Source organism: Barbus barbus (assembly GCF_936440315.1).
Source record: "Barbus barbus genome assembly, chromosome: 3".
Classification (NCBI taxonomy): domain Eukaryota; kingdom Metazoa; phylum Chordata; class Actinopteri; order Cypriniformes; family Cyprinidae; genus Barbus; species Barbus barbus.
The window spans coordinates 33,314,213-33,330,658 of NC_136731.1; the positions used below are offsets into that span (position 1 = coordinate 33,314,213).

The 16,446-nt window shown below is 36.9% G+C and overlaps 1 protein-coding gene across 1 annotated transcript; it reads left to right on the forward strand.

Moving 5' to 3' along the window:
* Positions 1-296: 296 nt before the first annotated feature.
* On the forward strand, positions 297-14,562 carry LOC306849738 (LIM domain-containing protein 2-like). Its single transcript, XM_079385014.1, has 4 exons — positions 297-546; positions 10,125-10,169; positions 10,584-10,720; positions 11,424-14,562. Exons 1-4 carry the CDS (start codon positions 544-546, stop codon positions 11,581-11,583), a joined length of 345 nt encoding a protein of 114 aa, XP_079241140.1. The 5' UTR covers positions 297-543; the 3' UTR covers positions 11,584-14,562.
* Positions 14,563-16,446: the final 1,884 nt, after the last annotated feature.

The following is a 16,446-nucleotide window of genomic DNA, read 5'->3' on the forward strand; positions in this document are numbered from 1 at the left end:
ATGTTGTAGTGATGTCAGTCAAAGCTAAATAATTTTAAACATTACGATGGCTAAAAACGAATTAGCCCAGTTGCAACTCTTACTTACCTCACATATTAGTCTGACTGAACAAAGACAGCGGGAAAGAAACAGAGGCGAGGAATTAGGAATCCATGAGGTAATATGGCTATTTCTCGCAAGAGTCTCCTCCGAAAATGTACCTAAAGGCGGGAGGAGAGCGCGAGGACGCGGAACGAGCTTCGTCCAATCGCGTGCGACATCCTGCTGAATAAAAAAAGGCGTGATGAAAAGAGAGAGAGAGAGAGAGAGAGAGAGAGAGAGAGAACGTCCGTTGAAAAGAGAGGTGGGGGAAAGCACGTCAAGCTCTGTTGACGGCTCGAATGATCACAGCGTGTGCTGCTGGTACGTTTCATTTAAGCTCAACCGGAGAAGTTAATCGTTTAGACCAGCGGAAGAAACGAATGAGATTTCAACCGAGTGGACCGGACAGGGCAGCAGATCTCTCATCCCCTTTCTCTTCAGCAGACTGATAAGGAGACCCAGATGGTGAGTTTCTCTGCAGCCAGTGAACCCAGCGACCCCCTCGTCGTCTATTGTGGTGAGGTGCAGTCCGCTAGCTAGAGAGCTATCAAGAGCTAACTGTGGGGTACTGGACTCAGACTTACTAGTGTTGCAGTGATCCATCAAATCGGATGATTTGCTTATTGTAGAGATGTATTTATGTGAGCTTTAAGATTGGATACAGCATATGAATACTAATCAGACCTGTGTTGTGGGAGGCTAGGTCTCCGGGTCCAAGGCTGTCATGTGTGTCTTCTTGAGGATGCGGATTTCCAGATGAATTTAGACCGAAAACAAAGCCTTCTGGTTTTGACACCTGGTTTTCGTCGACCCTGTTTAGTTCATGGAAAGCTGGACCGGTAACGTTACTGAAGCAGCGGTAAACTTACACAGGTTTTTTAAAATACATTTTTCGTACTTCCTCTCAGTGTAACCGAGCATCTTTGCCGTTATATGGTGCTTCATTACATAAAATTGCGTAGCCCAGCCTGTCTGTGTCTAATGCATCTTTTCTCCTGTCTGTGCACATTTACGTTTATTCATAATTTGGCATACACGTTTATCCAAAGTGACTTGTTGTATTCAGGTTTCACATTCTGCTTGATTCTGTGTGTGACATTATTAATTGAGATTCATTACTCAACCCAAATGTACCCTAAACTCTAGGCTGCTTTCATATAGGCCTAGACAAACATCCTTTCTTTTTGTCGTTGTATCATGGAAAGCAGTGACTAGGACTTGGGACAGGTTTTATGTGGAAATTTATGTAAATGCTTTTTACATGTGAATCTCAGCCTAATGCTGTCATGGTTACATGTTTGTTTAACTCCTGCCCAGCATTTGCTGGCTGAAACCATATATGTACACTATAATAATGGGAACAAATTTATATTGGCCAGTTTTAGATGGTTATCATTTTGATAATGCACGAAATATCACACTTGACAGTGATTCTGTTGTAGACCTGAAACTGCAGGTAATCACAGTTGAGATTATATTTATTATTACAACATGAAAGCAAGTTCTAATAGCCTGAATATTATTGAGCATCTTGTGTTGCTTTGTTATTTTGTACAACGAAAATAGTTCTAAAATTACAATTAAGTTTTGCATGTTCCTGGTTTGGAGCGTCCTATGTGTGGACTTCAGCGACAGGGATTTTCTCACTACCGACACATTGAGGAAAAAACGAAACAAAAAAGCATGCAAAAGCATGTGTGAGAGAATGTGTAGATGCTTGGCTTCAACTTTGGAAAAACTTCTCCCACTTTCATTCTGCATACTCCAGAGTGAAACGTCACAATTTTACAGTAAATATCACTACTGAATCAAATTTGAGGAACTGTTGTATAATGATTTATTTTTAGCAATTCTACTCAACCAATAAAGCTTAAATGTCTGTGTCTTTAGTCTTTAAAGCTCCCATTTCTTTCGGGTGGTTCGTTGCTGTCATTAGTGATAGTGGCACTTTGTTTTGGCGGTTAGGGATCACCATCTGCCAGTGGATTGTCTGATCAAACATGTACTTTCTCAGTTAAATTGGCACCATTGGGCATTCAGAAGCACAAGGAAAATGCCTGTTTTACAAATGATGTGCTTGAGAGAATGCGAATGCTCAAGCAAATGGTACAAATAAACTTGAATGTGACCTCTTTCAGAGAGTTGCTTTTTAATGATGGCTTCTTTCATTAGAGGTGTCAATCTCTGTTGTACGCTGAAGTTAAGAGCAGACGGCAGAGGCCCTCAGGGATTTCAGATGAAACTAAGCCCTGAAGATTGTATACACCGATTATTCATGTGGAGATGACAGCCTGCGGCGTCAACTGTCCAGTTGTCAGAAACAAACGTGGAGGGATGTCATTCCAGGTGTTTCAAAGCGTTATAACTTGCAGGAACTCAAAAGTATTTGGGAGGCCCCAAGAAATCATCCATAGTGGATTTTTTTTTCTTCTTCTAATTCTCATTCTTAGAATATCAAATAATTTAATCATGGCCATCTAGGTGTGTTTATTCATTCAAGTCTGTTCAAGTCTACCATCAAATGCAGTGTTTTCTTTTGTACGGTGTTTTTGCATGCTGTGCGTCAGTGATGTTCCTGTTTGAGCTGAATGTCACACACTGAGGTTCTAGTCCATGTCTACTCTTAGTCTCTTGACTATTCTTAGATCTCCATACTAATGAAATTATGCCAACAAGGACTCTGGGACAGCCTCTGCAGAGTGATAATGGAACCCTTTTTGTCCTTGCAAAAACTGTCTCCTTATATGGAGAAAGTGAAGAAATTAGGCTCGCTCCATAGGCCTAAATAGAACTTTCCACTGAGTGACTAGCTGTAGTCGATGCAGTGGTGTCCCAGCAGTATGTCTTTGACTTCAATATTGGTTCATATATGTAGGGGTGGGCGATATGGGAAAAATATCATATCACGATTTTTTATAGAAATATCACGATTCACGATTTTTATCACGATTCTTTGTTAGTTTTACTATTTTGGTTTTACAAGTTGTCTGAGCATTACAGCCAAACTAGAAAGACAAAGATGCATGGCAGATATTTAGGCCAAAGTGGGCGAAGATAAATCTTTGTCATTATTTTATTTTTCTTATTAAAAAATAAGAACAAAGATACACATTACAAATACACATAATATACAAATAAAACAAACAGTGCTTTATTTCCAGGTACAATAGGTGTATTTAGCAGAGCATTCAATGAAATTGAATGAACAAATATAAAAATAAAACACTAGATAGACTGATTCCTAAAGCAACTGTATTAAAGTTTTTCAGTCAAGAATAGTGAGTGATTTTTCTCTTTTGCGTTTTGTTGTTTTGTTAACGTTAAATGAATAGTTCCCCCACAAATTAATATTCTGTCATCTGTCTGTCAATTCTGTCATAATGTTGTATTTTTATATCATCATTTACTCAAAAGTTGTTTTAAACCGGAATGAGTTTCTTTCTTGTGCTGAACATTTATAAATGCTATTTTGAAGAAGGTGGAAAACCAAACAGTTGCTGGTCCTCAGTGACTTCCATAGGATTTTTCTTTCCTACTATCAAAGTCAATGTGGACCAGCAACTGTTTGGTTTTCCACTGAGTAAATAATGACAGAAATTAAATTTTAGGGTGAACTATCCCTTTAATGACAGTCGACAGCATGTTTAGTGTCCTGTCCCTTTAAGAGCTGCACGCATCTAATATACAGGCACGCATCCGTTTCTCTCTTAACCATTTACTTTCATTTTAGAGATAACCAACTCAGTCTGTATGTAAACCTTGTGTGTTTTGACAGTATTAGCGCAAAATATAACTTAGTTGAGTAATCAGGCGCTGTTAGACAGGCTTTTTAGCACGCGTGCTTCAGGTGTATCCGCTCAGAACAAGCGCACGTCAGACCAGCGCGCGAATTAAACATTTACCAGCAAGGCTTGTATGCAAATAATGTACTTTTGCGATCGCGAATAAGTGCAGTGTCCTGTCTGAGTAACTCTACTGCTGTATGTCGTGTTGTACAGTATATAGAGACCGCGGCGCCAGAACTGTATTTGACATAATGTGTGCTGTAGCGCGATACTACGATATTTCTTAAAAAGCAGATCGTGGAGACATTTTTATCGTGCACGATCAAAAATCGTCATATCGCACACCCCTACATATATGTATATTGTGGTATAATATGTACTTTTTATTATGTTAATGCAGGTGTTTTGGGTGTTAAGTATGTTTGGCCTGTCAAGCCCTTACTGGCATTGAGTTTAACCCAATGTGAGACACATTGAACACTTCTAGCCTTCATATAGGCTCTCTTTTGTTGCAGACTTTTTGTGTGTGTGCTAAAAGGGCTTTCCTGTGTGAAAATGAGTGTGTGAAATGTCCTGTGAAAGGGCAAAGGAGAATAGGTTTGCCACCTCTACCATGTTTTTCAAATTCCATTGAAAAGAGCAGTGTCTCTTGGCAGTTCTTCTGTGTATGCTTTATGATTTCTGATTGCAAAATGCACTCCCTTCCTTGTGATAAGATCACGGTATGGTAGATGCTGATGGCTGTGTTTTGTGAAGTACCACGAAGTGCCTAGATCAAGTTTCGAACTGTCTGAACATGTTTGAAAGGATTCAAAAAAGGGATGTGTCCTAGCAGTACCATTCTAAGTAAAGATCCAGTGGTTTTCTGCTCATTTTTGCAAGTGTTGTGCGAAGTGTAGCAAACATAAACTGAAGTTACAGAAAATGGGGGAGATTCTTTTTAACACGTCTTTGAAAATGATAATTATTTTTGCAGTTGTGTTCCAGTGGCACCACTTCAGTTTTAACAGGTGAAATTTTACACCGTGCACTTTCTCTTGGTCAAAGGTGCACTCTGGAGTCAAATGAAACATTAGACTGTTCCTCTACAACCCCGCCCACAAGCCTTCTCTTTAAAACATCCTATACAGTCGTCTTCAGATTTTTTTTCTGTCTAAACACATTTACAGTTTCACATCCGTGTGTAGACTCCAGCATCAGCTTCTGTCTGTGGCTCAACGCATTGGCAAAGACTTTCACGTTCTTCTTTAGAAGTGTTTAAACATTAGCGTTTTCTGCATCCTCATGCAAATACTTTCACGCAATCATTCTCTCCGACACAGGGTGTTTCTGCACTCAGCAAGAATTCAGTCAGCTCTGACTTATGAAAATGAGCACTATAATGATTGGAAAAGCACTTGGGTCTAACGATGGTACGAAACAAAACATGAGGTAGAAATAAGCCAAACTGAAGCTTTCATTTAAAACCCATACAACCGTCATATATCTAGATACAAGAGCAATCGGCAGCCGAGGCTTTGAGTATGTTCTGTTTTATATCTCCTGTGAGTTATCTAAACCGAAAGTACGCAATGCATTGCAGTGGGGAAATGCACAAATTAACGGAATCATTTGGAAAATTACTTATTGATTGGCACTAGTGGAAGACGACTAACCCTAATGTGTCAACTGGTAAATGAATGTATGTGTTTTGCTGCCTGAAGGCTCATTTTGCTTTTCTAGTTAAAAGGAGATCAATCATAGCTTGAGTTTTTCAAAAATGTGCCTTCCAGCGTCTTTTAAAACATTGCTTCTCATTCATGGAGCCCAGCCAGACTCCCTCAGGGTTTCTGCATGAACATCTTATCTGTGTTGCCCGGAATCTTGACAAAAGAGTTTTATCTTCTAAATCTGACTCTTCTCTTTCTCTTGTTGTTTAAGAATTATTAGCTCGGCAGATTGTGGCAAAAGGGACGTCAGCCAAATCATTCACTCCATGTCTAGGTTGGCCTGTTTTTACCTAATATTCCAGAGGATCCATCCACAAGTGGTCGCCCAAAACAGATTGCCGTTTACACTCATTATTAACTGTCATCTAAAATACATGGCACTGCACGTTGAGCCAGATACTCTGTGGGCAATGTTCAGTGGTACCACAAATGTAATGGTTCTGTGCATCCCAGATCACATCTGAAAGATCACAAGATACATTAGACACAAGGTGAACAGGGATTGCGTGGGTTTATGGTTGTTGCCTCCTCAGTCCACTGAACTCCTGCTTATTCCCCTGGCTGTCTGGACCCATGGGGAGCAGCTGATGGGATTTTGTCCAGCTAATGAGATTAAAAGAGCGTCTGCAGTCCAGTACTATAGAGGAAGAGTAATGGAGAGTGAATGTTGTGTGTGCTCAGTGTGTGGCTGTGGGAGAGAGTAAAATACTGACCTTTGGTAATGGTAGGGCATCACAAATCTGTCAGTGTCTGAGGGGGGAGCAACGGTTCAAATATGTATACATACTACTAGCCTGGGTCACAGAATGGCCCACAGCCCATCTGGTTGGCTGCAATTTTGAATTTGGGTAGATGTTTAGCTCGCTCTGTCTTGTTCTCTCTCTCTCTCTCTCTCACCTCACTTTCTCTTGCACAGTTCTATGTAGTCCGAATTTTAGAATATGAAAGGAGCACAAGGTTTTTTGACGTTGGCTCTAATGTCACTTATGAACAAAAAACTAATTGATGTCATCATTCATAATTTATAAAGTGGATTTTTCCATTTCTAAAAGTTCTGGAAATTGTTGTAATTTCTGTGACTTAACTGTTGTGATGGCCAGTTCTCTCAAACTTGATGTTTGAGTTATTTTCAATGTAATTTTTATTTTATTTTAATGTTGTAATTGGCAATTATCTTAAATATTATTATTTAAAATAGTGTGCAATTTTAAAAATAATGTTATTTATATACATTTATTTTATTTTTTACTTTTCTTTGAAGATTTGTATCTTCATTGTGCTTCATATCATGCATAAAAATACTCTCATCTGTGGTAAAATCACTTATGCACAGTGCCATGTTTGAGGTGCAACTTTTTTTTTTTTCTTTAATTGGTATATGGCTGTATCTAAAATGTCTTTTAAGAGTATTAACAGGCCCTGAAAAAAATAATTAAAACACTGTGACATTGTTGACACTGTAATGATCACTTTAATATTTAATGGCCTGACTGTGTTTCTTTTCTTGTGACATTCACATGCAAGGTAGTGTTTTTGAAACAAGGTTGAACTTTAAAAGAGAACATGGTGGTTTTTTTTTTGGTTTTTTTTCTGAGAATGTCATTGTGAAACCCAGAGGAGCTGGTAATGTGAACTGTAATGCAGTGATCTTCAGGGTCTTATGATTGCATATGGCATACATACTGCACTAAAGCTGTCTCAGTGTGCATGTCAGCTGATGACTGATTTTTGAGGGTCTCTAGGGAGGGCAGTTTGGACCTCATCATCATAAAGTGCATCAGAGCAGAGCACAGGAAGAAGATGTGTCATCACTCCTTCCTGCCACAGTGGAGACGGTTGGGCAGCAGTGCTATCTGCATGTGTGTGTGGTGAGAGAGTGTGTTTTTCTTCATCTTATGTACAAATAAGGCAAAAAGGGACAGATGGCACAAGCTGAGATGGTACCCTGCTCCATTGCTATGTGTGCTTCTCTTGTGTGTGTATTAACACACTCTCACACATTTCTAATCCCGTTTTTGCCACCATTTCAACTGTGACTGACCCAAGCATCTTTGTTTTGGATTTAATAGTTTGTGGCATCATTTTATTGCACTTCTGCTAACTAGAAGACAGAAAGTGCCTAAAACTTAATTTTTTGTAGTAGTAATATTTGCAATAGACTTTTTAAGGCTCCTTTTCCACAGTTCTTTAAACGTAAATGGTGTTTTTGATATTCATGCTAAATGCACACAAATATGTAAATCTCTCTGGCAATGGCTCTGAAACAAACGTGTTACACAAACGCTCTGAAACAGGAAGTGGGCTGAGGGTTGTCTTGCACTCAGGGTGTGTTGTGACTATCAGATAAAGCTTAATCATGTTGGCTTCTCGTTTTACTGCACAGCATGGGCTAATACATAATAAATGGTTCTTTCTGTATTGACCAGGGGATGACCACATTATACATTGTACAATAAAACACTTTACAAGCTGATGCAGACACACATTGTACTTCCTTTTGCAACACATGCTTAGAAATGTGTCAATGCAAATGCAGAAAAGTGTTACTTTTATTCCGTTTTGAAAATTGCAATGTTTTATGTTATATATCTATTGAATGCATCTCTTTCACAGCATGGAATGAAAACAAACATGTTGGTGGTGGTGTGTGTGTGTTTTGAAAAAGAATTTTAAAATTCTTAATTACTGCACTTTATTATTCTTCTAGTTAATTACCTATTGCAGTTAACAAATCACAAAATAGCTTGGTTTCATATTGAAAAATAAGGTGGATAATCCTAAGCAAATGATTAAGGAAAAGATGCAGTGATTTGAGATAATTTGTTAGTACTCTGTGTAAAAAAAAAAAAAAAAAAATAAAAGTGACATTTACGGTAAAATACCACCTACTGTTTTTGCCAGAAATTTACTGTAAAATAAAATATGATAGCAACATTTCAGGTTTTACAGACCTAATATATTAACCTATTAAAATACTAATATCTGTTTTGTACCATTGTAATACACTGATAACCACCAAACACAGGTGGTGATGAGTCACATGAATCAAAGCTCATCACAAGCAGTTTTTCCACAAGCTGAGAAAGTAAATACTAAAGTATAGAAGGTGCACAGTGTCATTCACACCGACACTAAACCCAATCATGGTACCACACAACACTGAAAAAATGCAATAAACATTAATTTAACAACATTAGATGTAAGATAAAACCTAATGTACGCAACTAACAAGACACAAACTTTTTCAGTGAAAAAACATCAAATGTGAAATGTCATGCAGGGAATTCGAGAATATCAATTTACGTTTTTTTAATGTAAATTATACAATGATTTTTTTCAAAAACTATATTTAACAGTATTTTACTGTTAAATGTAATTACAGTTATTTGTTGTAGTAGAGGAACTTACTGTTACACAATTAACAGGTTTCTACTGTAGCATTTTTGTAGTCTTTTACTGTTAAAATCACAATCATTTTTTTACCGTGTACCTGATACTGATAACGTTCTTGTCTGATTCTGATTTTAAGCAAATATTATCATGTTGAGACTGAGAGCTTGTAATCTCATTTCCGGGCTTTGATAGTATGTGAGCGAGAGCATGTAGTCCCTCTCGATAATGGCTGTAATTTGTGAAAAATGGTGTTATTGAATGTCGGATGTGATATAATGGTCATTACTGATACTTGCGCCGGCTGTTTGAGCCAAGCAACTAAACTTTCCTTTTTTCTTTTTTTTTTTAAGATCTACAACAACAGAGGGCATGAGTGTGAGCCATTATGCCAGCAGATCTGTGTGCGATTTTAAGCTCTGGATTTCCACGAAAGAGACAAGTATAGATGCTGTAGTGGAGGTGGAGATCTGCTCTTGGCTTTCTGACAGACCTGAGCGGTTACATAAAAACCTGTCAGCTCAGCAGATGATTCTTATACTGCACTGCATTAAAAAACATTTTAGACTCTCTGTGGGTCTGTTTTCAGAATCCTTTATTGCTGCTTCAGTGTTGTACAGGTGTGTCCCAAACCTGGACCCTGTCATTAGCATTTTGTCTGAAATATTGCGTAAACACTTGGTTCTTAAGTTCCCAATCTCTCTTGTGCGTAATATGGTGGCCTGTTCAGGCTGGCAGCTGTTTCGAATATTTGGTGCAGAGTTGCATGTGGGACATGGCTTGTGTTATGCAATGTCATATTGTAGCTTTAGACCGGCTGAAACTGAAAGAGTGTGTGAGCAGGGTCTTTATTTCAAAGGGTGATCAAGTTCGAAACGCTCACCGGGCTTAGGCTTCGTTGATCCCTCTTCATGCATTCGTGCGTGTAGGTACACAGATAAAAAGGTGCTTGTAAGAGCATACGGCCAGATGGAGGGATATAGGAGGTACTGCAGGAACATTTTTGGAGTGTGTCAGGCTAAAAGAACAGTAGTGATGGTGGATGGATGATGGCGGGATTATGCTGTGGTGTTCACAAGGCTCTGTCTGAAAAAGTGTTGCCATGGGTAACCTGTCTTAGGACCACTGGCTTAATTTTTCTTTCTTTTTTTGTTTCCAGGACAACAGGAACACGTCTGCTGACAAGCCCGTTCAGCGTTCTAAGGTATGTCGCTTTGTTCACATCCTTCTAGTCTTTTCTCATTTTTTTCAACCATACCCAGCACTCCCTCTGGTACTAGTTTTGTGAAGTAAAGCAATCTGTTTTGTTCCTCCATGTGGTTTTGAACACTATTCATTATCTTATACATATTATTTTATAATAAATTTCATAAAAGATGAAATGCATTTTTAATAATGCATTAAGTTGAAAATGTGTAATGGTATTAGATTTTGTACTTATCTAGAATAAGACTGTTTGATTTGTAGTAAAGATAGATGCTTAGAAGGAAAAGCAAAGCTTCAGAACTAATTAAAGTACCTTAATATAAGTTAATATGTCTTATTCTGAGGTCATTTAGTGATATTTTGGTCTGCTCTTTGATTGAAAACCAATATCTTTGCTTGCGTTTCCCACCAGTCTTTCAGTTTCAAGACACCGAAAGAGACTTGTGCATCATGTGAGAAAACCGTGTATCCGATGGAGAGATTGGTGGCCAACAACCTCATCTTCCACACCACGTGCTTCTGCTGCAAGCATTGCAACACCAAGCTCAGGTTAGTCACTTCCTCACCAGCACAGCCTGAGAAAACACCAAAAACTAGAGCACTTAAACATGAGTTGTAAACTGAAAAGTCTTCTTTTGTAAGAAATCCTTTTGCTCCCCAAGAGTGAATGTATCTGATCAAAAATACAGTGCAAGCAGTAATACTTTTTAATATATTTATTATATAAACAATAACTGTTTTCTATTTGAATATATTTTAAAAAGCAATTTATTCCTGTGATGGCAAAGCTGAATTTTCAGCAGCCATTACTACAGTCTTCAGCATCACATGATCCTCACATGATTTCAAGTTCAAGTTGAGCTTTATTGTCATCCCGCTACATGTGGGGACATACAGTGGAACGAAATGTCGTGCCTCGCAGGACCACGGTGCTACATAAATACAGACATACAACAATGAAGGAAAAAACACTATAAACCTATACACAACTAACCTACTGACAGATTTAACTATAAGTATACTATATATAAGTATTTACCCTATACAGACTAAAAAATAGATCAAAAATACAAACTATACGAATGCTTCAAATAAATTTACCCTATACAAACTAAAAATTAAAAGATAAAAAATTTATAAGTGAAAATATATATGAAAAAAAAAAAAATTCCATCACTTGATTGTCATTTTAATGCAGTAACATTTATTATATTTTTAATGTATTTCTAATGTTATCTCTTGGCTTCTGCAGTCTGGGGTCCTATGCAGCGCTGCAGGGGGAGTTCTACTGCAAACCACACTTCCAGCAGCTCTTCAAGAGTAAAGGGAACTACGACGAGGGCTTCGGGCGCAAGCAGCACAAGGAGCTCTGGGCCTCCAAGGATGCAGAGAGCATCACCAAGACACCATAATCCTCAGTGATTTCCAAAGCACCTTTCCCCTTCCTAGCAAATGATGAAGACCCTTTATATACTCTGCCCACATCAATACACACATGCTTCCACACAAACACACACTCATTTCAAGCACACAAGCAGTTGATCCAGACTTCTCATGATATCACAACACAATCACAGATATACCACAACGTGATAGGGTTGATTAGCGTCCCTTTTGTTTGTTGTTCATTTTATTTTTTTCTCCCTCCCACCCTTTCTTCTCTGCTTAGTTTTAATTTTTAGTTAGGTTTAGAAAATGTCATTTTGTGTGTGGATTTTATTTTTTATTTTTTTTTGTAGTAGTGTTGTGTAGTTAACAATTAGCTGATTGTGACCAAAATCTTTGTGTCCCTATAGGTGGGATAATTCACTTATTAGCGTCATTACGATCCTGTTGGGCAGTACTACAATCAGTTGGTTTTCTGTTGTGAAAGGTTTCAAGATTGTTTAGATTATACACTCAGGTAAAGATTCTGGGTTGTTGCATCAAGATTATTCAGCAATGTTTTCTGTACATGATGAACTTAAATGTTTTGTTTTATGATTGATATATGTCCCTCATTTCAGTTACAGCAATCTGTACTGTTTTCAAACTAAATGGCTTAACAGTATTCCTTCAAATGGGAAAACTGTCTTTTTATTTTGTCTGCTTTGCTGGCACAGGGTATTTTATCTGTGAATCTACAGGGTACACTGTACTGTAAAGAACTCACTTGAGTTTACATCCCCCTTACTTTTCATTCTTTTTCATCCTTGTTTTATCTTTTGACATTAAGAATTGGTATTTGACAGATCCTGTCAAATCTGTGATCCAATCAGACAATATCATTCTTATAGCCTGAGTATCTTTTAACAAATGTAGTTGTAAGCATAATATTTGCTCAGATAATATTTACCTTTACTGAATATTTACCACTCTAAAATTAATTTGATTACAAATTAAGATTTTGACTTGCTGAAATTTAGACATAGTCTTATATCAGCCATAATTTCTGGCGCCCTCTAGTGTTTTGGATGATATTCCTTATTTTATTATAGTTGGATATTCTTTGCCATCTATTGATGCCATCTAGTGATATGTATGCTCAGTTGATCAAACATAAATATTCCTTGTATATCTTATTTTAGTCACATTTTAGTGTTTTTCAGCAGACTGCACATCTTTTTTTTTTTTTTTATTTTTTTTTTTTTATATTGTTGCTCAGTGATTTCTTGTAAAGGCATTTGTACATAAGTACCACTAAGCTGAGTGAATGTACTGTGATGTACTTATGCCTTGCTGCATGGGACCAAGCTTGTTCAACAAAATTAAGAGATTCGCAGGGAACTAGGTCTCAGAGGAAATTACATTTATGATGCTTCGCACCATTGCCTCCCCACTCCACCACTTCCTGTCATCGCATAGTTTTTGGCTGTTTCCTGTTGGCTTCTCTGTGACTAGGTTTTGTGGGACTTTGAGCACATGCGTAACCGTGTGGCTCGGATGCAATGCTCAGGAATATGGATGGGTCACAATGATCCAGCAGTGTCACCCCTAGTGTTCATTGTTAAAAGCTGTTGTTCACTAAATGAATAATTTTTACACTCTAAATCGACAAACAGTTGGGGTTTGAGCAGGAACATCTAAATGAACACTTCCATCCCAGGTTTTATATGCACATGACAGCGTGAAACTGTGATTTGTGAATTGTCACTGTGGCCATAAGCTGTGACCTCTCCAGAGGTTCATGTATTTGTGTACAAACATCATTAATGCCATCATGTTGTTTCTTTTAATTAATGAAATGCCTCTGTTTTAATACTGTTGCTTTTTTGGTTTTCTAGTGTAACACGGTAAAGCTGTTCTGATAAGCCTGTATTTGTTAAATGCCATAAGGAAGTGGTCTGTAGATAGTTTTGCTTTTAGTTTTAGGCCCATGATAATGGCTTGTTGTGTTTGCAAATGTCTCGTCTGCCTTCCAGTGCAATGGCCTTTCGTCTGTACGTTTGAGGAGATTCTCCATTTAGACTTAAGCCATTGAAAATCATCCAAATATTTTCAACAACTTGAACGCCACAAAAGTCCCAGTGTGTGTATATATTTAAGATGACTGTGAAATGGAAATGCATCGCAAGGTTTAGATGAATTATAGAAAACTCTTGGCATGAACGAAAATAATATTTTCATATTAAGCCTTATCATTTTAGTTGCTTTTTTTTTTGCCTTGAATCATTTTTAAGAAATCTTTGTTTTGAGTTTTTCCCCCAAATCATCAGCTTTTTAAAATTTCATAATCAACTTTCTCGCTTTCTCTCTCTGTAGATGATTTGGTCTTCATTCCAATGCATTTTCTTTTCTGTCCAAATGTGCTTTTAATTTTGGAACAGACTTTTCACAGACACAAATCACTGTGTTTACGCCAGTTGTTAGTTGTGTTTGCACGCAGTGCGCCAAGGTACAAATGACACAATATCCTGCAAACACTCACTGTCTTTTATAAACTACAGAACAAACAGGAAAAAGGCACGCTCTTCTTTGCTCTTTTCTGATGGGATTTGTAGTTCTTGAAATGTGTGAGTGTGTCTTTGTAAATGTATGGATATTTAAGGTCGGTATTAAAAATAATATTTTTAAATGCTGTTTACTCTGTCTGCATGCGTTGAGTGAGAGGAGATAAATGTACGCAAAGTGTATTACTCTATATCTAAAACTTGATCAGTGGAACAAGGTGGCCTTAAAGCAGAAGGAGGTCTTGGATCTTTACTTGTCTCTTTTGTCCCCCATCAGGTTTATTTTTGTCTAAGTACTTTTATCAGCCCTCCAGTTCAACTGCTACAACAATTTATAATAAAATGTGATTTTGCTTTCTTTCACTTCCCACCGCCTTGTCTCATCTTTTTCTCCTCCTTTTTGTTTCTCATTTTTGTACACACTTTTGAAGAAAAACAATAAATGATATGCTGGTGTTGATCAACCCTTAGTTTGGATGTTTTCTTATAGTGAAGAAAATAAAATGTTAACTCAAAATATGATAAAGTAAACTTTTTATTTTAGCTACTTGTCAAGGTAACTTTTCTAATTTAAATTTTTTCATAATTGATGTACTACACTAAAACAGATACAAATGAACAAATAAGGACATTTAGAAAAAAAAAACAATTACAAACTTTTACAGAGAACAATACTCATTGTTAATTCTTAAAGTGATATAATTCTTAAAAAAATGAAACATTACAATGACTAAAATCTATTGTTTAAAATAAAAGACAGTACAGTAAACAACATTTTCAGCACTTTCATTTGTAATGTCTATTTAGAAGTAACACAAATATTGTAAATAAATACTAGTCCCAGATACAAGTCCAAAAACAAATCACACTAAGAAATATTTTCTGTGAAGAGTTCTGGTGTGCATGCGTTAAATTAATCACGTTATTTATCTAAATATGGAACCTCTGGTCATTTTTTTTTTTAATTGAAAGTCAAAAAAGGTACCAACAAAACAGGTGTTACGTGAAATACACAGATGCAAATACAATAGGCAGACACAACTATAAGTTACATTTCATGGCAGTGGTTAAATTTGAATTAGAAATCAACATGAAATATATTAAAATAAAAAAAATAATGCATATACATAATTTTTAAGAAGGGGTTTTATTATACTATGAGTCACTAAACTTTTTAAAAATAATGTAATAGCCTTATTATAATTGAAAGTTTGATAAACATCATACCATAACTTTTTCACATAACTACAATGCCAGAACATCTGGGGCCTGTTTCCAGGTGCAAAGAGCAACTAACATTAATATCCTTAAACTTACTGGGAAGATGTTTAACAGGATAGAGTTGATGAATTATTTTGAAAGAGATTTCTTTTACCTTGTTTGTAGCAAAAAACTGATTTTTGTGGCAATAACCACACACTTTCCCACGTAAGATTATTAACAAATTTGGACCAATAAGCAATAGAGCAAGACTTGGTAGCTACTTCCTTTAGGAATAGGGAACGAATAGATTTGTTGTTTTTGGACTGTGAAAAACAAATTTTACCATATATTATATCAGTTAGATTAATTATGGGCATATAAACTGATATCACATCTTTACATAAAGAGACCATACTAGAATTAATTGCAGAGAAAATAAGAGAAAATTCCTTGGGAGTCACAAGAAAATTAAAGTGAAACTCATCATCCCCTGGTTTCCGTCAAGGCTTAAGCCTAGTCCTAGACTAAAATGTAAGTCTGAGCTGTTTCAACTGAAATAAACTTGCACTGACTGATCTTAAAACATCAGTGCCTTTGTTTTGTCTTTAGATGCACACCAGTAATGTTTTTTCTAAAATTACTTAAATGTCCTAATTGAACTATGGCCTAATCTTGGTTTAGTCTAAGCCCTGTCTGTGAAACCAGGGGCCTGTACCATGAAGCCGGATTAGCTGGCTACCCAGGTGAGTTTCAGTTTAGTTTGCATCAATCCTGGGTTTTAGGTACCATGAAAGTGGCTTGGCTTTTAGCTGCGTTCCTTACCATAGTAACTTACACTCCACGGCTAACCTGCTCCGGGGCAGGTTATGTTCTGAGTTAGAGATCACAAACTGAAATTGGACCAATCAGACGTGAGCAAAGTGACACGTCTGACACAAAAAAAGTCACTCCCCGAGTTTCTCTTCTTACAAATTCAAGGTCACTATGAAGTACCTTAAAAAAAAAATACAGCAAAATTGTCTGGCTTCAATGATAATTACAATTTACATATTATTTATATAAATATAATATGATTTATATTATTATTACTCCATTACACACAAGCACTTTCACTTTTCAATTATTATAAAGCATTCATTTGAA

What these genes read in the sequence shown, in the direction of transcription:
- LOC306849738 (XM_079385014.1), top strand. An exon ending in AGCCCGTTCAGCGTTCTAAG is followed by an intron (nt 10,170 to 10,583) that starts GTATGTCGCTTT and finishes GTTTCCCACCAG; the next exon opens with TCTTTCAGTTTCAAGACACC. An exon ending in CATTGCAACACCAAGCTCAG is followed by an intron (nt 10,721 to 11,423) that starts GTTAGTCACTTC and finishes TGGCTTCTGCAG; the next exon opens with TCTGGGGTCCTATGCAGCGC.